Source organism: Trachypithecus francoisi, unplaced genomic scaffold, assembly GCF_009764315.1.
Source record: "Trachypithecus francoisi isolate TF-2019V2 unplaced genomic scaffold, Tfra_2.0 Lachesis_group15, whole genome shotgun sequence".
NCBI lineage: Eukaryota > Metazoa > Chordata > Mammalia > Primates > Cercopithecidae > Trachypithecus > Trachypithecus francoisi.
Window position 1 is genome coordinate 30,571,715 of NW_022681460.1, and position 25,408 is coordinate 30,597,122.

The window sequence follows — 25,408 nt, forward strand, 5'->3', positions numbered from 1 at the left end:
AAATCTTAAGCTTATCAAAGAAGGAGTAGAGTAAGAGTAGAGGAAATATACTTTTCTCTGCTATCATAAATAGTACATAATCAGACCCAAGCAGCAGACTTTCCCAAGAAGGTCCCACCATGCTTGGTTGTATTGTTCTCAGCATTTTTGGTGAGTTAGGTATCATCTTGGGTTTTAGCTTTATTAACATTTTGCATAGGTTGTTAGCACCAGGTGTCTGACACTCATGATGTATCCTTGGTCTTAAACTTGTGTTTCCTTCTTTTGTATGTATTATCTTAAAATCTAAGCTCTGAGACAACTCCCTATTATAGTCACACTGAATTTTTTAGCCACTTTCCCTCTACTTCTATATTGGGTTAATTTGCAATTGCATAAATTGCATTTTTGTCAGCTTGCCAGTCCTTTCTTGCATCTTGAGCACTGCAGTTCTCTTCTCCCCCCGCCGAACTCTTTTGTTTTCAAAGGAAATTTCTAAAACTTAAGATTTTCCATGATACTCATAAATCATTCATGGTTTTGTCGGAAATAAACCCTTATTTTAGTAATAAACTTTGCATTTTAAAGTGAACATGGAGAAATTGCTCTTTGCTAGATATTAGCATACCTAAGATGCAGTAATATTTTAGCAGGAGAGGGGATGGGAGGAGAGAGCTAACGATAACTAATGTTGCCCAGGTAAATAGGGTGAGGTCAGATCTGATTACATGCAGATTATACCCTACTATTTTATAATTATAAGTAATTAATTATATGACCCAAAATTTTCATTTTTACTAAAAAGGATTTTTAAACACATTCTTTGGTTTCTTAAACATCCCAGACAAGTACATTATTTTTTAAATACATATATATACATTTTTTTGAGATAGAGTCTCCCTCTGTCACCCAGGCTGGAGTGCAGTGGTGTGATCTTGGCTCACTGCAACCTCTGCCTCCTGGGTTCAAGCGATCCTCCTCCCTCAGCCTCCCGAGTAGCTGGGACTACAGGCATGCGCCACCATGCCCAGCTAATTTTTTATATTTTTAGTAGAGACTGGGTTTCACCATGTTGGCCAGGCTAGTCTCGAACTCCTGACCTCAGGTGATCCACCTGCCTTGGCCTCCCAGAGTGCTGGGATTACAGGCGTATGCTACCATGCCCGGCCTTAATGGGTGTATTTTATAATGTCATGTGGAAAAATCTGTCAGATTTTAGTTAAATCTGGCACTCATAATTAAATCTCATTTTGTGAAAAAATTGTGGCATACTGACTAGGTTCATCTATGATATGAAATACTTTCTAATCTTTAAAAGTTAATTCTATTTCCTGAAAATGTAACATCCTTCAGGAAAGGGTAAGAGGTGGGGTCAAGGTTGATTATCCCTAATTGGTCATTTGGAAGTTACCATGAGCAGTAGTTTCAATCCTGGCTATAATTAGAATTAACTGGGGAGGTTTTAGATAGACCAGTACCAGGGCCCTACCTCATACCAATTAAATTAGACTCTCTGGGCAACCAGTATTCTAGAGCTTGAAGCATTGTGTTTTATTAAATGTCTTAATTTGGATTTTTTTGGATTAATTAAATGTCTTAATTTGGATTCCAATGATGCTGAATTGTGTTTTTTTAATATATTTTTAATTGTGGTAAAAAACCACAAGATAAAATGTACCATCTTAACTATTCTTAAGTTTGGTAATGTCAAATATATTCACGTTGCTATAAACATATTTCAAAACTTTTTGATCTTGAACCCCAAGGTGAAAACTATACCCATTAAACAACAATTCCCCTTTTCCCTTACCCCTCAGCCCCTGGTAACCACTATTCTACTTTTTGTTTCTGTAATTTTGAGTACTTTAGATCCCATATATAAATGTTATACCATGTTTTTCTTTTTTTTTTTAATTATACTTTAAGTTCTAGGGTACATGTGCATAACGTGCAGGTTTGTTACATGTGTATACTTGTGCCATGTTGGTGTGCTGCACCCATCAACTCGTCAGCACCCATCAATTCGTCATTTATATCAGGTATAACTCCCAATGCAATCCCTCCCCGCTCCCCCCTCCCCATGATAGGCCCCGATGTGTGATGTTCCCCTTCCCGAGTCCAAGTGATGTCATTGTTCAGTTCCCAACTATGAGTGAGAACACGCAGTGTTTGGTTTTCTGTTCTCGTGATAGTTTGCTAAGAATGATGGTTTCCAGCTGCATCCATGTCCCTACAAAGGACGCAAACTCATCCTTTTTGATGGCTGCATAATATTCCATGGTATATATGTGCCACATTTTCTTCATCCAGTCTGTCACAGATGGACATTTGGGTTGATTACAAGTCTTTGCTATTGTGAATAGTGCCGCAGTAAACATACGTGTGCATGTGTCTTTATAGCAGCATGATTTATAATCCTTTGGGTATATACCCAGTAGTGGGATGGCTGGGTCATATGGTACATCTAGTTCTAGATCCTTGAGGAATTGCCATACTGTTTTCCATAATGGTTAAACTAGTTTACAATCCCACCAACAGTGTAAAAGTGTTCCTATTTCTCCACATCCTCTTATGACTGACTTTTTTCTCTTAGTATAATGTCCTCAAGATTCATCCGTGTGGTAGCATGTGAAAGGATTTCCTTCCTTTTTAAGGCCAAATAATATTCCATTGTATGTTTATACCATATTTTGCTTATTCATTTATCTGCTGTAGTTGGACATTTGGATTGCTTCCACCTCTTGGTTATTGTGAGTAGTGCTACTATAAACATGGGTGTATAAACACTTCTGCAAGACCCTGCTTTCAATCCTTTTGGGTTTATACCCAGAAGTGGGATAGCTGGATCATATGGTAGCTGTATTTTAAATATTTTGAGGAACTTCTGTACTGTTTTCCATAGAGGGTACATCATTTTACAATCCTAATAGTATTGTATGAAGGTTCCAGTTAATTCACATCTTCACCAACACTTGTTTTCTGTTTTTTTCATGGTAGTCACCCTAATGGGTGTGAGGTGATATCTCATTGTGGTTTTCATTCACAGTTCTCTGATGATTTGTGATGTTTCATACGCTTGTTGACCATTTGTATGTTATCTTTTGAGAAATATCTATTCAAGTTATTAGTCCATATTTTAATTGGATTGTTTGTTTTTTGTCGTTGTTGAGTTAAAGGAGTTCTTTATATATTCTTGATATTAATCCCTCATCAGAGATATGATTTGCAGATATTTTCTCTCATTCCTTTTCACTCTGGTGAAAAGGTTGCCTTTTTACTCTGTTGATTGTGTCCTTTGCATAAAAGTTTTTTAAGTGTGATGTAGTTTTATTTTTGCTTTTGTTGCCTATGACATGTTTGGTGTCATAGCCAGGAAATCATTGCCTGTCCGTTGTCATGAAGCTTTTCCCTATGGTTTCTTCTGGGAGTACTGTAATTTTGAATTTTCTCATTTAAGTCTTTAATCCATTTTGAGTTAATGTTTGTATATGGTGCAGGAATAGGGTCCAGCTACATTCTTTTGCATCTAGGTATCTAATTTTTCCAGTACCATTTGTTGAAGAGACTATTCTTTCCCCATTGAGTCACCTTGGCACCCTTGTCAAAGATCATTTGACCATATATGATAGGGTTTATTTCTGGACTCTTTTCTATTGCATTGGTCCACATGTCTGTCTTTATGCCAGTATCATCCGTGTTTGATTACTTGAGCTCTGTAATATGTCTTGAATCAGGAAGTGTGAGACCTTCAACTTTGTTGTTGTCAGTTATTTTGACTTAAAGATTCTGTATGAATTTTAGGATGCATTTTTCTATTTCTGCAAAAAAAAAAAAAAAATGCCATTGAGATTTTTATAGAGATTGTGTTAAGTCTATAGATTGCTTTGCCTAGTTTGGACATCTTAATAATATTAAGTCTCATCATCCATGAACACAAGATAGCTTTCCAGTTATTTATGCATTTCATTTCTTTTAGCAGTGTTTTATAATCTTTAGTCTACAGGTCTTTTGCCTCCTCCTTGGTTAGCTTTATTCCTATTTTATTGTTTTTGTTGGAATTGTAAATGGAATTATTTTCTTAATTTTCTTTTTTAATTGTTCATTGTTAGTGTATAGATGCAGCTGATATTTATGTGTGAATTTTTACATCTTGCAACTTTGCCAAACTTGTTTATTAGTTGCAGTAGTTTTTAAATGGGATCTTTAGGACTTTCTTCATATAAGATCATGTCATCTGCTAACAGATGATTTTACTTCTTTTCAATCTTGATGTCTTTTATTTTTCTTGCCTAATTGCTGAATTGTTTCTTTTTTTGAGACTGAGTTTTTGCACTTGTTGCCTAGGCTGGAGTGCAATGGCACAATCTCGGCTCGCTGCAACCTCCGCTTCCCGGGTTCAAGCAATTCTTCTCCCTCAGCCTCCCAAGTAGCTAGGATTACAGGCATGCGCCTCCACGCCCAGCTAATTTTGTGTTTTTAGCAGAGACGAGGTTTCTCCATGTTGGTCAGGATGGTCTCGAACTCTTAACCAGCACTTTGGGAGGCCGAGTCGGGCGGATCACGGGGTCAGGAGATCAAGACCATCCTGGCAAACACGCTGAAACCCCGTCTCTACTAAAAGTACAAAAAAATTAGCCGGGCATGGTGGCGGGCGCCTGTAGTCCCAGCTACTCGGGAGGCTGAGGCAGGAGAATGGCATGAACCGGGGAGACAGAGCTTGCAGTGAGCTGAGATTGTGCCACTGCACTCCAACCTGGGTGACAGAGCAAGACTGCGTACCAAAAAAAAAAAAAAAAAGAGAGAGAAAGTGGCATAAAGAAGGCTCTTTTACATTTTTAATCAAATTGGCTAAATATCATTTATTTACATTGCCATGTGAAGTAGCGTTATCTATGTCACATAGCTCTCTTGATAGGCCCAAATATAGTAAAGCCTGCTTTTCTGTTGAAGTCTGTGAATATGGAGAAAACATGAAAAGGCGACACATGAGTAAAATTACAAATATTTTATACTTTTGTGGGATGCCAGTGGGAAAAGCAGGCTAGGGAGTGAAATTTGATATGCTGGCTACTTAGAGATAAGTCTGAGAAGCTTGAAAACAGTCTTTGTTGCAATATTGTAACATTATAAGGAAAAACATCTTGGATTGCAGAGAAATAGAGAAAGATGCAGGGAAGTAGGGGAAAAAGTAGTGAAGAAGTAGAGGGATAGAAGTGAGCTTTCAATAGTACTGAATTGAGTGTAATCCACTTTCGATCCATTTGAATCATGAACTTCAGAATATATAATTATCTTCCTTTAAAGGCTGATGCTACTTCAGAGGTTTTTACTGCTAAAAGCTGCCATTCTAATGAGAAGTAGACCCAGTAGTCAAATAGAAAAAAAAAAAATTATTTTTCGTATCTCACACTGTATAAAGCTAGAAGTCAGAAGACTCATTCTACTCCTAGTTATGTCATTAACTGGCTTTATGTCCCTAGGAAGTCGCTTGCCTTCTCTGAGCCTCAGTTTACTCATCTGCCAAATGATGAAACAGACAAAATTATTTGTAAATTTCCTTCTACTCAAATATTCTGTGTATGTTTGAAATCCATTTTGTCGTTAAGTGTGGCAGTGGTTTCCCATCATTAAGAGACAAACAAAAGCCTATGGTTTTGAAATTTGCAATATTAATATTTTTTTACATTGATTTAATGCAGAAATTACACAATATGTCATTCTAACTTAAATGCTGCTATTTGAGAATGTAGGGCCTATTTGAGATTGGGACCATCAGTTTTGTTAAATACTTCCCTCCTTTAAGTTATTTATTCACCATGATCTTTTAGAGTCTGTTGATTATGACTTTTTTGTGGGAATATTTGCAGTAATTCCCATTGCAGTAATTCCCAGACTTTATATCTCTAGAGTTTCCTTTGGAGAAAATTGTTGAATTAGGAAACTAAAGCTGTTTATAGCCAGAATAATTTTATTATAACTTTGTTTTTTTTAATCTTATATTTAGCATCTTTTGCTTTGTCAGTGAACTAAACTGTAACTGCAATATAATTGTCCTAATAGGATAATGCAACTTTAAAAAAGAAAAGTAATGCCCTTTATCTTGTAAAGACATAATAGTCAGAGGCACCAGAAACATATGCTTTATTTATCTGTGCTTATGCTTTATACCTTTTGATTTAGTGTAATGTAAAGAATAGAGGGTAGCAGGTAAAAAGGTCTAGACTTCAAGAAAAGGATTAGATTTGAGATCTTGTATTAAATTGCTTACATGTTTATGGTTTTAATACCGAGGAGCCATGATCATAGCATTTTATAGAAGCATCTTTTCATAGTAGAGTGGAGTACAGTTAGATCTAAAAATAAAAGTACTAGAGGGAAACAAAGGATATTACAAGAAGGAAAGAACATCTCTCATTTTCTGTCCTCTAACCTGCAAATTACTTACCAGACGTATCTTTCAGTCTGTTAACAAGCACAGAAGATAGTGTGTTTTATTCATAGGGCATTTTAAATTTTATTGCTAAAAGCCTTCCCAAGGTTTCAGGCTAGCCATTGCCAAATAAATTTTTAAACATGATTTCTATTCTGGTAAAGAACACTTAGGGAAAAATTTAAACTTGCACTTGTTAAAACTTAAATTCTCCTTCATAAATACGAAAAATAAAAATATTAATTCTTATTTGTAGATGACCAAACTAGCACTAGGGGATAGTCAGAGGCTTTGAACAAAGTAGAAGTGTTTTATAAGTAAGTGACTGTTTTGAGTTTGTTTATTGACGTGTTAAAAATAACAGCATAAAACCCACAGAAGTTTTATCCTTTGGCAAACTTTTCTCCCATCTTATTTATTTTTCTATAGATATTTTGATTCATTCTAAAACATCTGTTTTTAAAAGTTAGATTTCAGCTTTGTAAAAATGAAAAATATACCATCAATATTAAACAAAATATTAGTTGAATCTCTTCTTCTGGAATGTTCCAATAGCTTTTTGTGGTTACTCATCATGTAAGGTTGTAATGCCCTAGCATTACAGATTTTAGGGATGCTAGCTGCTGGTGTTGAAGAATAACTGCTGTAGGAAAAAAATTTAGTGTACTTTTAATAACATTGACTATTAGAATTTAACACAGAATTATTTTCATCATCAAGTTTATTCAGCTCATTCTAAATGGTCCCTTATGTAAGGACCAAAAGTACTTAACTTTTCAAAGTTAGCAATATAATCTCTTCTTGCTTATAAGGTCAAGTCTTTTGTGATAGCCTTACTAGCAATAATAGAAAATTGAAAAAAAGAAGCATTTTAGTTCCTATGTTTAAAAAAAATTTCTTATAAGTGTTTGTATTGCAAATGAATTATTACCAAATGTTAATAATCTATTATGTCTTGTTTTTTAAAGTGAATGAATTTTTAGCTTTTGAGGGTCCAATCTTGTTGGATATGAGAATTAAACACCTAATCAAAACACATCAGTTAAGTCAAGCAACTGCTCTAGCAAAGCTGTGTTCTGACCATCCAGAGATTGGTACAAAAGGTAGTTTTAAGCAAACTTACCTTGTCTGTCTTTGTACATCATCACCAAATGAAAAGTTAATCGAAGAGGTGAGTATGTTTTATTTCATTAGTAATTATTTTTTAAGTTGAGATTAATTTTTAATTAGAATGTCTTTGATTTCCTTTTCTCTTAGATAGTGAAGAGATCATTGTCAATCTTACATTTTTGGTGTGTTCCTGAGTGGTGGCAACATGATTCTAAGCAACTTTTAGAATTATATGTCAACTGATTGCACCTAGTTTCTGTTTTAAATAATACACACCTGTTAAATGCTTTGGCTAAATTGTGGGAAAGATAGTGGTGGCTTAACAGTTTAGTAGAATATCTAGATTTGTCAGCTTTGGGCCTTAACTTCAATCTTGTCTGACTTCAAGATACTTGAAGATCTTTTAAACTGGCTAATTTAAGTAACTTTATAGAATTTTTATGACTTATCTCTGGGAATACTTGGAGATGAGTCATATAAATTTTATATAGTATATGCACATCTATGCTGTATATAATTTCGAGTACATATTTATTTGCATATTTAAAACCTTATTTTCTCTCTGAGATACTGTGTTCTCGCTTCTAGTTTGGTATAAAGCATAGTATTCGCATATTTGTATAGTTTATGACTACAAAATTCTGAGAGTGGAATCGTGATCCAAATGGGAATTTTGCATTTTGGGGGACTCACAATTTCAAAAGGAAGTTGGAGACAGGGTAGGAGAATTAAAAGTTGTTGATCAAGAAACAGGGCATGTATATTTTTAAAATTTAGATAAAACTATGGTAGATCGGCCGGGTGTTGTGGCATGCCTGTAATCCAAGCACTTTGGGAGCCCGAGGCAGGCGGATCACCAGGTCAGGAGTTTGAGACCAGCCTAGCCAACATAGTGAAACTCCATCTCTACTAAAAATACAAAAAATTATCTGGGCATGGTGGTGGGCGCCTGTAATCCCAGCTACTTGGTAGGCTGCAGCAGGAAAATTGCTTGAACCTGGGAGGCGGAGGTTGCAGTGAGCCGCGATCACGCCACTGCATTCCAGCCTGGGCGACAATGTGAGACTCTGTCTGGAAAAAAAAAAAAAAACCTATAGTAGGTTGATCAGTGTTCAGTGGGCACTGATTGTGTATAAGTGTCTTATATCTCTAATATACATACCCTTTGACTCCAGAGCAATAGAGAGGAAAACAAAGCGATTGTAGGTAAAACATAAGGATATGTTAAGGGAAAAGTTGAGATATAAGACAGAGAAGTAAACTAATAGAGCTTGCGTGATCCTCTTAGACCGAGAGGTATTGTCATCAGTCTCAAAGCAGAATAGCTCATACAGAAAGCTCAGTGCCACATGAGGTTTGTAATGACAATTGTGTAATATTTTTTTCCTTGAGAATAGACAAGTAGGAAGGCAAGTGGTAGGCTTGGACCAAGATTAGAAATAAACCTGTTGGGTTTCTTATGTGAGGATATTGAGGATACTGGGAAGAGTAATGTCAGACAGTTTGTAGGCTAGATGGAGTAGAACCATGGTCTGTAGCTTAGGATATTATATCATTATTAGTTTGGACTTCGACTAGTCTATATATTTTTTTCTTTATTATTTCTTTTATTACATGTAATTGACCTTTTAATTGATATATATGAGAGCAAAATAGAAGACTGACATTTTCTTATTAGTTCAAAATAACTAGATAAATTAATTTGCAGATGCATAAAATTTATTGAAATCACCTTTGACATGTGTGTAACTTTTTAAAAAGAAATCATTAGTTATTGTGCTGCTACATCTCATATTTTTCAGTGCCATGAAAGCTTTTATTATCAGTTCAGTCCCTGCCCTTAAAGTCTTATCTGTCCTCCCTTCCCCTTCCACAGATTTGTATTAAGTGAATGATTTTTTCTGTATAAGCATTGGCGGGGAGTTGACAGGAGGTGGGATTTAAAGGTGAATAAGGCATAGGCCCTTCACTAAAGAAGCATATCTCCTATTAGGAAACTGACTGTCTAAACATAGAGTTGTTGGGTTAGCTTTGAAGTTGAAGACTATGAATTTGTGTCTCAAGTAAAAATCCATTAAAAAAAAAAATCTGTATTTCTAGCTCTCTGAATAATCCAGTCTTGCAATACTGAGCCTAAGTTCCTTCTTGATTTAGTTATCCAGAGTTGAGTAACAGCAGTCCAGCCGGCTCTGGGATATGATCGGGAAAATTCTCTGTGAAGACCCTGGGTACCTCTAATGTCATGTGGAACTATTTCCCTCCCCCCACTTCTCATGTTAAGCAGGTAGAATTAAGACTTTTCATGTTCATAAGCAGAGTTCACTAAGGCCTGTATACTCTATCCCAGGAAAAAACTAGATCATATACTGCAGAACAGGACAGATAGGTGTAAGTCTACACATATATAGTAACATTACTTTGTTTAAAGTCCCTTGTTACAAAGTAACAACATTACTTTGTTAAAAGTCCTTTTTTGCTTAGAGATTGCTTGCTCTTTTGTTTCTGTTATAAACACATTAGAAACTTGTTCATTGTTCCATATGAGGTGAGTGAATTAAGATTTACTGATTTATTGTCCCCAACCCAGAGACATTGTCCCCTTTAGAAGAGGTGTGCACTGTGTCCTGTCTCACTTGCCCACCCTACTCTTCGTCCACTTCATTAATGTACGTTACCTGCCTGGTTCTTACAAGTATTTGAGATTTGGTTTTGTTTACGTGTTCCTTAAAGGATAGTGGGAATAGACTTTGTTAGAAGGAGTCAGCAATGGCCTGGATTGGTAGTGATCTTTCTGAGATCTTTGTCCAAGTGAGGCAAGGTATTGACTGTTTCCCAGGACCCTTTCAGTGTGATAGAAATAGGAGCTAGTTGATACCCCATAGGTTGTTTTAAAAAAAAGAAAAGAAATAGCAGCTAGCCTTGGTAGATGGCAGAGGAATGGGGCTGGGAGAGATGAGTGTTTATCTGGCCTTTCTGGAAGGAATGAACTGGATTATTGGTATAGTAGTAAAAAATAAAGTTAGCAGTGTCTAGATCCAATATTTCTATTCATTTTATCATTAAAATAAATATAGAAGTTTAAAAACAAACTTTCTATCTTGTATCTCTGTAGCTGTCTCATTTCCCCATTTAACACTCCACTAGGTAATTATCATTAAGATTAAAATTTGATATATAATCTTTCTGACTTTTTTCTATGCAGATACATGTATTTTTAATACTTAAAATCACATACACACTCCCTGGTTGCTGGCCACTTTTCCCGCTATTATTGTGGACATGTTTCCATATCATTCCATATAGATCAACCTTATTTCTCATGGCTACATAATTCCATAGTATGGATTTGTAATATCTTTAACCAGATTGGTGGACACTTACTTATATTGTTGCTTTTTGCATACATCCGTGTATTCTTGTGGGGAGCGTACTGGTAGGGTAAATTTCTGGAAGTGAAATTGCTGGATCAAAGAATCAGCACATTTTAAATTGATAGGTTTAAACTATCCTCCAGAAACGATTATGGCAATTTATGTTTCCAAAAACAATATGTGAAATATCTTCTTAGAGATTATTAGTCTTAAATATTTGCTAGCCCAAAATTTAATTTTGATTAACTCTTGATTTTATATTTTCTTAGTTATGACAGGTTTAACATTTATTTTCTATATGGAAAGCAATATTATTTTGATAAGCAAATCAGTTATTTTTTAAACTTTTTGTTTGTTTGTTCGTTTGTTTGTTTGTTTTGGGAGACAGAGTCTTGCTCTGTTGCCCAGGCTGTAGTGCAGTGGTGTGATCTCAGCTCATGGCAACCTCTGCCTCCTGGGTTCAATTAATTTTGCCTCAGCCTCCCAAGTAGCTGGGACTACAGGCGCGCACTGCCGTGCCTGGCTAATTTTTTGTATTTTAGTAGAGACAGGGTTTCACTGTGTTGCCCAGGCTGGTCTCAAACTCCTGGGTTCAGGCAATCCTCCCGCCTTGGTCTACCAAAGTTGCTAGGATTATACACATGAGCCACCACACCCAACCGAAACTGTTTTTGAAATGTGATTACAGCCAATACTTTTTAAAAGCATGCTTTGTAAATTCATATAAAATGTTGATAGTGTTCTATATTTTTTTATTGTTTGGCATAAAGAGCCATGTTAAAACATACAAATTATTATTTACATCTTTGAAATAATTGTTATGCTGTACAAAGGGACTTTATTCAGCATAATGTGTCTTTAGCAAACAGATCATCCTAATTGGTTTTAAGTATTTTATTAAGAGTTCTAAATTTTCTGGTATTTAAATTTTTGCTCATTTGTCAAAGCAATAGAGAATAGTCCCTATATAGGTAATATACTGATCATCTCTGAACTTTGCTTCTTTGGATTTTTAAATAATTCTTGTTCATTGGTGGCTATGCTTCACTTTTCATAATTTTAATTCAGTCATTTACTACTTTATATATGACTTCCTTATTCCTACATTCTATTTAATGTCATATTTTTTCAAGACAGCCATCTAGTGGCAAATCAGAGAAATAAAGGATCCCAAGTACACCATAAAAATTGTTTCATTAGTATGCCTATGAAAAATGAAGTTTGCTCTGTTAGTGAATATAGCAAATGTTTCCGTTGGTACGTTGCATGTATATGAAAAAATACACACAGGCAATCACACATTTATATTTTTAAATATTAAGAGTAAGCCGAGCGGGTGCAATGGCTCACACCTGTAATCCCAGCACTTTGGGAGGCCGAAGCGGGTGTATCACATGAGGTCAGGAGTTTGAGACCAGCCTGGGCAACATGGTGAAACCCCGTCTCTACCAAAATACAAAAATTAGCCAGGCGTGGTGGCACTTGCCTGTAATCCCAGCTACTCGGGAGGCTGAGGCATGAAAATGGCTTCAACCTGGGAGGCGGAGGTTGCAGTGAACCGAGATCACACCATTGCCCTCCAGCCTGGGTGATTGAGTGAGTCTCCGTCTCAAAAAAAAAAAAAAAAGAAGAGTAAGCTAATGATAGTAATAATATTGGGGAAGTAAATTTCTTTCCTTATGCATAATAGATAAATTTGGTACCATATGAGCACTCAGCAAGAGTGGCTTAGGTTTTATTTTTTATTTTATTTTTTATTTTTTACTTTTCTTGACACAGAGTTTCACTCTTATTGCCCAGCCTGGAATGCAGTGGCACCATCTCAGCTTGCTGCAACCTCCACCTCCCAGGTTCAAACAGTTCTCCTGCCTCAGCCTCCCAAGTAGCTGAGATTACAGGCACCTGCTACCATGCCTGGCTAATTTTGTATTTTTAGTAGAGACAGGGTTTCACTATGTTGGTTAGGCTGGTCTCGAGCTCCTGACCTCAGGTGATCCACACCCCTTGACCTCTCAAAGAGCTGGGATTTCAGGTGTGAGCCACCGGGCCAAGCCTAAGGGTGGCTTAGGTTTTAGAAGAACAACAAAAATGATAACATTAAAAATAAATTAGACTTTCAAGAAATAAGGATTTTTATTAAACCTGAACAAGTAAAAATCCATATTTAGCAGCATACAAATATGTGGCCTTAGTATGCCTGTGCACGTGGAATTCTGGAAAGAGCACAGACTCTGAAGCTAAACTTAGGTTGACATCTTGACTTTGCCACTAAGTGCGTAACTTTGAGCAAGCAAATTAATCTCTTAGGCCTTCTTTCTTTAAAAGAAGTATTAGCATTGGCTGAGCATGGTGGCTCATGCCTGTAATCCCAGCACATGGGAGGCCGAGGTGGGTGGATCACGAGATCAGGAGATCGAGACCATCCTGGCTAACACGGTGAAACCCCATCTCTACTAAAAATACAAAACGTTAGCTGGGCATGGTGGCACGCAGCTGTAGTCCCAGCTACTTGAGAGGCTGAGGCAGTAGAGTCGCTTGAACCTGGGAGGCAGAGGTTGCAGTGAGCCGAGATCACACCACTGCACCCCAGTCTGGACAACAGAGTGAGACTCCGTCTCATAAATAAATAAAATAAATAAATAAATAAAGTAGTAGGTAGCATCTACCAGCAAGCTGTTTGTCTGGAGGCAATGCAGTTTGTCTGCATGAGTGTGACAGGGTAATTGTTTAAAACTAACATAACTTTGAATAAAATATATTGTGATGAAGTGGAAAGAGCTTGTTTTTTTGTTGTTGTTGGTTTTTGGGGTTTTTTTTTCCTCTGTCACCTAGGCTGGAGTGCAGTGGTGCAATTTCAGCTTACTGCTGCCACCTCTGCCTCCCAGATTTAAGTGATTCTCCCACCTCAGCCTCTTGAGTAGCTGGGACTACAGACATGCGTCACCATGTCCAGCTAGTTTTGGTATGTTTTAGTAAAGATGGGATTTCACCATGTTGGCCAGGCTGGTCTCGTACTCCTGACCTCAGGTGATCCACCCACCTTGGCCTTCCAAAGTGCTTGGATTACAGGGGTGAGCCACCATGTCTGGACAGAGCTTGGATCTTTGATGTCAGCCAGACGTGATTTGATTTGTGGCTCAACCACTCAACTAGCACATTCATCGTACAGATGGTCCCCCAGTTTATGATGGTTCAACTTAGTATTTTTCAGCTCTACAATAGTGTGAAAGTGTACACATTCAGTAAGTTTCTGGACATATGATGGGGTTACATCTAGATAAACTTACTCTGAATTGAAAATATCTTAAGTCAAAAATGCACTTTCAACTTACATTATTTTCAACTTAGGATAGGTGTATTGGGATGTAGCCCCATCATAAGTCACAGAGCATCTGTATATAGAATGTTAGTGATAATACCTACCTAGTGGGAAAGTTATGGTTAATAATATACATAAAATGTCTGACCATGTGTTTAACATATTGTAGATATTTTTAAATCTTTACTTTATAAATATATATCCTTCAGTCTTTTTTTTAATTTGCTTAAATCAAGCTGCTTATAAAGATTTGTTGAAAAAGAGTCAGACAGAGGAGTAGTGGAAAGAACACTGTACCGGGTAGTACAACACTAGATTGCAGTCTTAAGTCTTCCACTAACTTCATAATTGCTTTAGGTAGTCATTTATGTTGAACACACGATGTTTTTTTTTGTTTGTTTGTTTCTCTCTTAGTGTTTTCTAAGAAGGCCTGATTTAATGTGTAAAATAGAACCTGTGAATCTACTGCCCCACAGCGCTTATCCTTACTATCAAAGATTGACCTCAGGATTACCACCATTCTCCATTTACATACTTGTTGAATCCTAAACACATTACATTTTACACGTATGCACATTTTTGCTTACTCAATATTTTATGAAAGAGAGAAAATCAACTAGGAGAGGCATAGTCTCCTCTGTGGTACGTGAGTGCTAATGGTCTGTTTTGTCTTTAGTTCTTTTTGCCATCTGTCAGTTGTACCATGTTGGAATTAATCTTTGTATTCTTTGAAACACTGGTAATTTGTGATTGTATGCTGTTTGTCACATCCCTTGTCTTATAGCAGATGCTTGTAGCAATCACAGGTAAAGTCTCTTCGTTTTATGTAGTACATCATTGTGATGAGGTAATAAATTTTAATTTTTTAAAAAAAATCATAGATGTAAGTGCATCATTAAATGAAGCAAGTTGCCTTCATCTGGGTTATAGGTACACATGCATGACTTTTGGCCGGCTTTGAGATCGAGTGTATTTATATGAAAAGAAAAATAGTGGAGATTTATAGAAAGTTGAGGTGAGCTTATTTTAAAAGTCGTAGTTACATAAAATGCTTAACACTATATTTTTCCGTCATGAATAGATACGTAGTTTATTAGTCTATACGCAGTGTACCTCTCTGTGTCTCTCTGTTGATTCTAATGCTTGTTTAAATCAGTGGATAAAAGGGGAAAAAATAAAAGTACTGTAGTTTTTTTTTCATGATCAGATCTGATTGAATGGGTAGAGAGTGCTTATAGTTATCATCAGTTGTTACATATAAATGCTTGTAAATTCTTAAATAGTGTTTCTTAATATTCTTAATATTTCTCCGGTGTTTCTTAATATTCTCAGAATTACTTTGTAAATTTCTACTGGCTATAAAGAAAGGTGTTTTGTTTTGTTTTTTTAACTGCAGCCAATCTTTGTCCCATAATGACAAATTTTGACTGACTTGATAGTTTATGAATTAATGGTATTTTTATTCATGAAAACAATCTGTAAATATCTAATGAAAAAACCAAAGGTATATTGCTCTGTATCCTAATATAAAACCGTTTCGTGGCATATTTCTGTTGGCTTTTTCTTTAGATTTCAGAAGTTGATTGCAAAGATGCACTGGAAATGATCTGTAACTTAGAATCTGAGGGTGATGAAAAAAGTGCTCTTGTCTTATGTACTGCATTTTTGTCACGTCAGCTCCAACAAGGAGATATGTACTGCGCTTGGTGAGTTGATTTTATTTTTTAAGAAACCTTTGTTAAATAAGAATACAAAATAGGCTGTGAGAATTCATATGACTTAGGAACATGATTTAAAATCTTTTTAAGACAAAAGGCTTATATTTAGATATTACGTGCTGGGCAAACTTATTATCAAGTAGTTGTTACAACTCTAAAAACTTTGTGTATTAAAGGCCACACAATTCCTTAGCATGCATACCAGTAATTATCTTTGGTCAGGAAAATTTTAAGTGTTAGAAAGCGAAAGAAAGACTTGTTTTGTCCAATGCCACCATAACATTTTTTAGATATGTAAGCAGTACATTTCTTCTTATGGTACATTTTCAACTGGACATAGCTTGTTACATGTAATCCTTTGGGAGGCTACAAGAAACAGAGATGTTGGTTTCAGTTAATGAAAAAAACTGAAGATCATCTGCCTTAAATTAGCTTTCGCTAACACTGACAATTTATCTGGTCAGTCAACAGCACTATAATTCTTCAGTGTTGTGTTCATATTATGGGAACACATAAGAAAATTTGGTTTATAAAATTCCAACATTTAAGAATATTTACCAAATGACAGCATACAAATGAATAATAGAACAGTAAGGTAAATCAATGATTGTGTAATCAATAAAGATCGGAGCTTATAAAAGATTTCTAAGCATTGAGCCTTGTTATGAAGGAAAAGTAGTATATGCAATACAGAGGATTGGTATGAAAGGCAGAAAGATTCTGAAGGGAGAATAAGTAAGATATATTTATCCAGGACAAGTGTAATAGGTTTTCTAGTTATACTACCAGAAAATCAGTGATGACTAAAAAATTAGTATGTTATGTTGGTTTTTACAAAGGCATCAAAAGCTGAGTTTCATATGCCAAGCAAAAGCAGTCCATTATAAGCTCTTGAAGTGCAACATAGAAGTTTATGTTCAAAAAACACTGTTTAAGATAAGCAGTTGTGAGTTGATTGACGACTCAATAGTGAGGGCAGAGTTGGACAAGGAAGTAGCAGTACAGACTTCAGACACAAAATCAACTGGAAAGGCAGTAAATCAACTGGGAAATTACTGTGGCATAGATTAGTGTCTTTGGGTTTTTTGTCAGCATTGGTTTTTATATTCATCTGGTAATAATAACCTTATTATCAATTTTAAATTTGTTAGGAGATAAAAGAGAAATGCTGTTTAAAAATAATGTCATTGATATGTTTTATATATATATACACACACACACGTACACACACACACACACATATCTTGAGCTTTCTTATTACATAAAGTTCACACGTCACTCAAAGTTATCATCTATATAACTCGTTTAAATGTTAAATGCTGGCCGGGCACGGTGGCTCATACCTGTAATCCCAGTACTTTGGAAGGCTGAAGTGGGCAGATCACCTGAGGTCAGGAGTTTGAGACCAGCCTGGCCAACATGGTGAAACCCCATCTCTACTAAAAATAAAAAATTAGCCAGGCATGGTGGTGCGCACCTGTAATCCCAGCTACTCAGGAGCCTGAGGCACAAGAATCGCTTGAACCTGGGAGGCGGAGGTTGCAGTGAGTGGAGATTGCGCCACTGCACTCCAGCCTGGGTGACAGTGAGACTGCCTCCGAAAAAAAATGTTAGATGCTTTCCTAGTAAAAGGTAATGCTTCTCTGGGACTGAAAAATATTAATAAAATGATAAATCATATCCTGATTTTATTTGGTATTTAGATAGTTGGGATCTGTTTTCTTGCATTTAAGCTTAAGCATGCATATAGGATTGGAATATAAAACCAGTTTTAATTTCAAATGTAATGACTGGATTGATGTGGTCCATGATTATTACATTACTGCTCCAACTTTTCTTACTATAACTTTTTTTTTTTTTTTAAGGGAACTTACTCTCTTTTGGAGTAAATTACAACAAAGAGTAGAACCATCTATACAAGTGTACCTTGAGAGGTGTCGTCAGCTTTCTTTGTTAACGAAAACAGTATATCACATTTTCTTCCTGATTAAAGTTATTAATTCAGAGGTAAGAATAATCAGAATATTTTTAAGGTTAAAATGTATACATTATCATTAATAAAAGACTATAACTTTTATGATTTTGGCACCCTTTTCAGTGATTTTTAAAATGTTTCATTTAATCCTTTGAACATTTTCTTGTTAGTCCTTTAAGATACTTGATACAGAAAGACCTAAAAATGCAGTTGAGATCCAGGAGCTTGTTCTTACTTACCCAAAAGAAAAGTAATATATGTAATACTTAAATTATATCATTCTTCTGTTTTGGTTCTAGGTGTTATACTACTTACTTTGATAATTTGACTATAGAAATTTAAAAAGTAGGCTGGGCACAGTGGCTCACGCCTGTAATCCCAACACTTTGGGAGACCAAAGCGGGCAGATCACAAGGGCAGGAGTTCGAGACCAACCTGACCAATATGGTGAAACCCTGTCTCTACTAAAAATACAAAAATTAGCCAGGTGTGGTGGCATGCACCTGTAATCCCAGCTACTCAGGAGGCTAAGGCAGTAGAATTGCTTGAACCCAGAGGCGGAGGTTTCAGTGAGCCAAGATCACGCCACTGCACTCGAGCCTGGGCGACAGAGCGAGACTCCATCTCAAACAAACAAAAAGAAATTTAAAAAGTATAAAGAAGAATATATAGCACTAGGTTCCTTTGCTAGCAGAAGAGAAGATTACATTATCTAAAATTCTACAAACAGCCACAAATACGTGATAAAACAAACATCTCTTTTATTGTGTAGCAGCTGAGATTGCAGGAATATTTGGGCTCAAAAGGTGAAACCTAAAAACAGGAACAGAAAGCTTGAACTGATACTGAGCCTCACCTAACCTGGAGATTGGGATATGTTGCTACTTGCAGTAACTAAGTAGTTGGAAGTTTGATATTTACACAGGGACGGGAGATAGCTATATGGAGATAAGATCTTGGGCCAGGCCAGGGTGCTCATGCCCATAGTCCCAGTACTTTGGGAGGCCAAGGTGGGTAGATCACCTGAGGTCAGAAGTTTGAGATCTGTCTGGCCAACATGGTGAAACCCCATCTCTACTAAAGTAAGTGGCGCCTGCCTGTAGTCCCTGCTGAGGTGGGAGGATGGCTTGAGCCTGAGAGACAGAGGTTACAGTGAGCCGAGATTGCACCACTGCACTCCAGCCTGGGCGACAAGCAAGACCCTGTCTCAAAAACAAAAAGTAGTCCGGACGTGGTGGCTCACGCCTGTAATCCCAGCATTTTATGGATCGCTTAAGCCCAGAAGTTCAAGACCAGCCTGGCCAACATGGCAAAACCATGCTCTACTAAAATTACAGAAAATTGGCTGGGCATGGTGGCAGGTGCCTGTAGTCCCAGCTACTCTGGAAGTTGAAACACAAGAATCGCTTGAGCCTCGGAGGCGGAGGTTACAGTGAGCCGAGATTGCACCACTGCACTCCAGCCTGGGAGACAGAGTGAGACTTGGTCTTTAAGAAAAAAAAAAGATCTTGAGCCAGCTCTACTTGTCTGCTTGGGTAGGTAGATCTGAAACAGCCACCCCCTCACCACATACACACACACACACGCGCACGCATGCATACACAAGCACTACACAAAGCTGGAACCTGTGAAGTTCTATAATTTTATTGAAAAGGTAGACTAGAAAAATAATACTGTCTAACACAGATGGATGGTAGGGAATTTGAGGTATGTCCAACTGGACTCTGGGTCAGAGGAGGAAATTCTTTAGGAAGTTATAACTACAAGTCTACCCTCATACAGATTTGGGAGCCACATTTACCCTAGCTGTATAGTTCAGAAATCTCTATGCCAAGTAAGTTAATGTTTAAGAAGGTGAGGATGAATACCTAAGATTCCTGCAGAAGGAAATGCCGAACTGCTTTGGGAGGGACATATTGTCAACTCAGGTGTCTCATAAAGCCCTGCTTAACATGAGTTCACCATTAAGATTTATAAAGATACAAAATTATCTGACCTGAGTGATTTTCAGCAAAGGAATAATAGGATTACTTGCCTAATACTTTAAATAATATAATTATGGAAAAATCTGGGAAGTATTTATATTTAAAAACTTAAAATAAGGAATTAAAGTATGAGAAAGACAGTATCAAAATGACCAAGCATTGTAAAAAGAATCAAAAGAACGTTTGTAAATAAACATATATAGTTATTGAAATGAAAATTTTAACAGATGGATTTATACAGATTAGACACAACTGAAGAGTGAGTTGATGAGTAGAGGTTGCATATGTGTTTCCGTTTATTTATTACTATTAAGTATTAATAAATCAGAATTCCAGTTTCGTAAAGTTACTGATTTTCTTATAGTAACCTTTGTAGAAATGCAGTTGGTTTCCATTTAAATGTACACAGAAAACACCTTCCAAAGGTACTACCATTGTGTAGAATCTAAAAACTGAGATGCAGCATGATTAAGAAGTATTTTTAAATGAATGTATAATTGTTTTTGAAAGGAAGGACCAAAAGATACTCCCCTATTCCTCTTTATAAGTGCCTTTTAAAATCTGTCATTGGTCAGTAAGTCTTAGATGTGTCTTTATTTTTCTCTCCTAAAAATAATTTCTCTTCATTTTCAGGAGGAAAGAATATGAATGAATCCTGCTTTCCAGTTTTTCCTCTGTCACCCTTGTTAACTTGTCCTGATTTTTCATTTATATATTGCGGTGCTGCAGTTAAAAAATAAAGTAGCTGGGCATGGTCACTTGAGCCCCAGATTTCAAGACCAGCCTGGGCAACATAGCAAGACCCTGTCTCCAAAACAAAACCAACAAAAACCTGAAAGGGACCAATAATAAATTTCTTATGAAACTACTATGCAGTTTTAACTTATAGATTGTGCCACTAACTAAAAAACAGCACGACAGAGTAGAGTAGAAAGAAGTTGAAACTAGAATCCAAACTGGGTATAAATCTTGACTTGGAATTGACCTTAATCACTGTAGGTTTCATTACTACTAAATCAGATAAATTGAGGAGGTTAGGTAAAAGTGACCATCCTTCTTCAGTCTTACTCCCTACTCATAAAGAGACCATGGTGGGCCAGAGGATGGGGTGTAAAATACTAGACGAGCTGCGCTGTTCATTATGGTAGTCACATTTTAGTTGCTGAGTAGCTCCATGTTGCTAGTGGCTATGCCAGATATAGAACTGTGCTAGTGGACAGCACAGATGTAGAACATTCCCGTTATCACTAATAGTTCTGTCGGGTAACACTATTCCAGAGAATTTGGGGTCAGAATTAGAGTATATAAAAAAGCAGTTAAAAGTATGAATAGCTTTGGAAGTTGGCAGTGGCAGCAGCCGCCTTTTCTGTTGTTGCTTTTGTTGATTGGTTGGTTGTTGGTTGGTTGGTTGGTTGGTTGGTTGGTTTTTGAGAGAGTCTTCCTCTGTCATCCAGACTGGAGTGCAGTGCTGCAAATCACAGCTCACTGCAGCCTCAACTTCCCAGGCTTGAGCAGTGCTCTCACCTCAGCCTCCTAAGTAGCTGGGACTGCAGGTGTGTACCATCACACTTGGCTAATTTTTTTATTTTTTGTAGAGATGGGGTCTCACGATATTGCCCAGATTTGTCTCCAACTCCTGGGCTCAAGCAATTCTCCCTGCCTTGGCCTTCCAAAGTGGTAGGATTACAGATAATGAGCCACCACACGTGACCTTCACAGCAGCCTTCTTGACAGGCATAGTATGCACCATGGTAATTGCTCTTTGCCCAAAAACCTTGCTTCTTGTTGCAAGAAATTTTTTTCCTTTTGTTTTTTTACTTTCTGAAACCTGATCAAGCAGAGGTTTTAACTTAAAACTAGAATCATAGATTATTATTATTTTAGGACTGAAGAGACCTTAAAGTTAAGCTATAGTGATTAGATTTTGGTGTAATAACTCTCTTCATTTTCCACATAGAGGTTAACCTCGATGTAGTGATTTGGATTAACTGGTAACCCCTTTTTTTCTCTTTTTGATATGGAGCCTCCCTCTGCTGCCCAGGCTGGAGTGCAGTGGTGCAGTCTCGGCTCACTGCAACCTCCATCCCCTAGGTTCAAGCGATTCTCATGCTTCAGCCTCTCGACTGGCCGGGATTACAGGTGGACACCACCATGCCCAGCTAATTTTTGTATTTTTAGTAAAGATGGGGTTTTACCATGTTGGCCAGGCTGGTCTCGAACTCCTGACCTCAGGTGATCTGCCCACCTCAGCCTCCCAAAGTGCTAGGATTACAGGCGTGAGCCACTACACCCAGCCAACTGGTAACCCTAAAAAAAAAAAAAAAAACTCCAGGAATTGAAGACTATCAGCCAGCTACTCATATGTTAATTTAAAATACAGTTGGCCCTCCACATTCATGGGTTCCACATCAGTGGATTCAACCACCTATGGATTGAAAATATTTAGGGGTCAGATATGATGGCTCACATGTAATCCCAGCACTTTGGAAGACTTAAACCCGGGAGTTTGAGGCCAGCCTGGGTAAAACAGTGAAACCCGATCTCTACCAAAAAAAAAAAAAAAAATTAGCCAAACATAGTGGTGTGCCTGTAATCCCAGCTACTTAGGAGGCTGAGATGGGAGGATCACTTGAGCCTGGGAGGCAGAAATTGCAGTGAGCCAAGATCATGCCGCTGAGCCAGGTTCACTCCACTGCACTCCAACCTGGGTGACAAAGTGAGACCCTGTGTCAAAAAAGAAAAGGAAACAACTCTATAGAGTTCCAAAAAGCAAAACCTGAATTTGCCACAAGCGTACTATGTTGAATCTATGCAAATGAAGTAATATGTAGCCATTTATTAGGTATTATAAGTAATACAGAGATGATTTAAGTTATATGAGAGGATGTCTATAGTTTGTATGCAAATACTATGCCATTTTATATAAGGGACTTGAGCATTGTAGATTTTGGTATCCACAGGAATCCTGGAACCAGTGCCCCCAGATTCTGAAGGACAACTGTAATTAACATCTTAAATCCTAATTGAGATCTGCAAAGGAATTGCAGCAGATAGCTTGGAATCTTTTTATTCATATAGTATACGCTTCCCTAGACTCCTTGAGGTTTAAGAGTTAAAAAATACATCCCTGCCTTTAAGGATTTTGTAGTCTGTTGATGGAAACTCAAAACCAATAGCAATATTATATGGGTCTTTCTACTAGAGTGGAATCTTGAATATCCGGTGAGGGTACATTACTTAGTGCAGTGCCTGGTATAAAAGTAAGTTCTGAATGAATAAAATAAGTGGGCCATAATAACCCACTTGTCTATTTTCGCTACTCAATTAGTAATGGCTAAAGAGGGAGGAGAGAGTGTTCCTAGTCACAGAAAAAACACATAAAGTCGTATCAAGACAAATGAGAGAATGGAATATTTGGGTAACTACAGGTAGCTCAGTTGTTTGAGTGGAGGGAAAGATAAAAGAGGAAACTAGAACAGATGAGGCAGTGGTCAGACTGTGAAGTCCTTTTTGTATTCCACACTAAGGTTTGTATTTTATTCTGAAATACGTGGTAATTATTCAAAGAGTTTTAAAACCGGGTAAAACGTGATGTTAAGAGTGGGTAGGGAAGGACTGGATGGGATGTTACATGGGAAACTAAAAGCAACATGTAAGCCTTGGATGGCTTTAGGTCAAGGATACTAGGCAGCCAGAGGAAAGGAACAGAAAAGGCAATGGGAAGAAGGTAGAAAAGACAAACCTTTCTGTTTTCCAGAACTTGTCCGGTGCTGTTCTTTTCCTGGAAAGGGGTTGAGTGTCTGTTCCTCCTCTGAATTCATGTCACTTAGCTTTCTGTTCCTGTGACTCATAAATTTAAGCTTGTGCTGTTAGTATTTATGACTAACTTATGAATTAAGTAGATTTTTCTGGGCAAATCACTTAATTACATTGTCTTTATAGAAAATTATTGTGAATTCAAATTCAACTTTTAAAACTTACCTGCTCTATAGCCAGTTTATGACTTGAATGTTGCCTGTTCACTTATTTTCAAGTACACACATGAAAGGTCACAAGAAAAAAAATTGTAAAATATAGTTTATTTTGTTTCTTTGACATTATGTAAAGGTTTCAAGTTTAATTACAACATGAAAATGTTTTTAAAGCAAATTTATTGAGGCTCCTCACTGTTAATGAATGGAAATGAACCTTCAAATTTAGTCACAGACTGGATTGGAATAGAATGTCAGTGGAATTCCCCTTTTAAATATTTTAGATATGTCTTGTGAGCAGTAAGTAGAATTCTTTGTTGTTGTTGTTGTTTGTTTTTGTTTTTGTTTTGAGGTTGAGTCTTGCTCTGTCGCCCAGGCTGGAGTGCAGTGGCGCAATCTCGGCTCACTGCAAGCTCCCCCTCCTGGGTTCATGCCATTCTCCTGCCTCAGCCTCCTGAGTAGCTGGGACTACAGGCGCCCACCACCACACCCGGCTAATTTTTTTTGTATTTTTAGTAGACACCGGGTTTCACTGTGTTAGCCAGGATGGTCTCAATCTCCTGACCTCATGATCCGCCCGTCTCAGCCTCCCAAAGTGCTGGGATTACAGACGTGAGCCAGTGCGCCCTGCCAATAAGTAGAATTCTTACCAGCTTTTGCCATTCCTGGAGAAGAGGCTCAACATTCATATGATACAAATAGTTATCTTCTGCAAGACAGATACCCTTCATCCAGAAATCCTTCATTCTCTGAATCTTTATTTTTTGGAGACAGAGTTTCGCTCTTGTTGCCCAGGCTGGAGTGCAGTGGCACAGTCTCAGCTCACAGCAACCTCCACCTTCTGTGTTCAAGTGATTCTCCTGCCTTAGCCTCCTCAGTAGCTGGGATTACAGGTGCCTGCCACAACACCCAGCTAATTTTTTGTATTTTTAGTAAAGACTGGGTTTCATCATGTTGGCCAGGCTGGTTTCGAACTTCTGATATCAGGTGATCCACCCGCCTCAGCCTCCCAAAGTGCAGGGATTACAGGCATGAGCCACCACGCCGGGCCTCTCTGAATCCTTTTTTAAATTCATTTATTTCTCCGTTGTTTCCTGAATTTCTGAATAATCACACCCCTTCTCAGAACTTTCACCAGTAAGAACTTGTACCAGTTCTTCTGACATTATTATATGTGCCTTCAGTATTACTTTTAATCATCTTTATGGTTTACTTGTCCATTAAGTCCTCCCAGACTTATTTGTGCCTTTCCGTGTGTAGAATGCAGCTTCACAGACCACCGGTAATTTTTTTCTTTCTTGCATATCGTAGTAGAGGAGTGACCTAATTGTTCACCCTTAGCAGCCCCATAAGGCATGTAACAGAGATGCAGATGTTTTACTGTACAAGTTTTAAGGCACAGATCTATCTAGGAATAGTATAACATATACAAGTTTATATGAAATCTAGAGACACCCATATGGTCCCACTTCCTTCCCAGTTTTCATCTTCCCTGTCATTTTTTAAAAATTATTTTTCTTTTTAAGAGACAGGGTCTTGCTCTGTTGCCC

General features: G+C 37.3%; 1 protein-coding gene across 3 annotated transcripts in view; it reads left to right on the forward strand.

The window, feature by feature from the left end:
* The window catches only part of ZNF292 (zinc finger protein 292), a 109,406-nt gene that overhangs the window by 73,289 nt on the left and 10,709 nt on the right, over window positions 1–25,408 (forward strand). For all 3 annotated transcript variants that reach the window (XM_033234542.1, XM_033234541.1, XM_033234543.1), the window contains 3 exons: window positions 7,378–7,580; window positions 15,779–15,915; window positions 17,793–17,934. In XM_033234542.1, coding sequence (XP_033090433.1) covers window positions 7,378–7,580; window positions 15,779–15,915; window positions 17,793–17,934 — 482 coding nt within the window. The remainder of the gene's footprint in view (window positions 1–7,377; window positions 7,581–15,778; window positions 15,916–17,792; window positions 17,935–25,408) is intronic.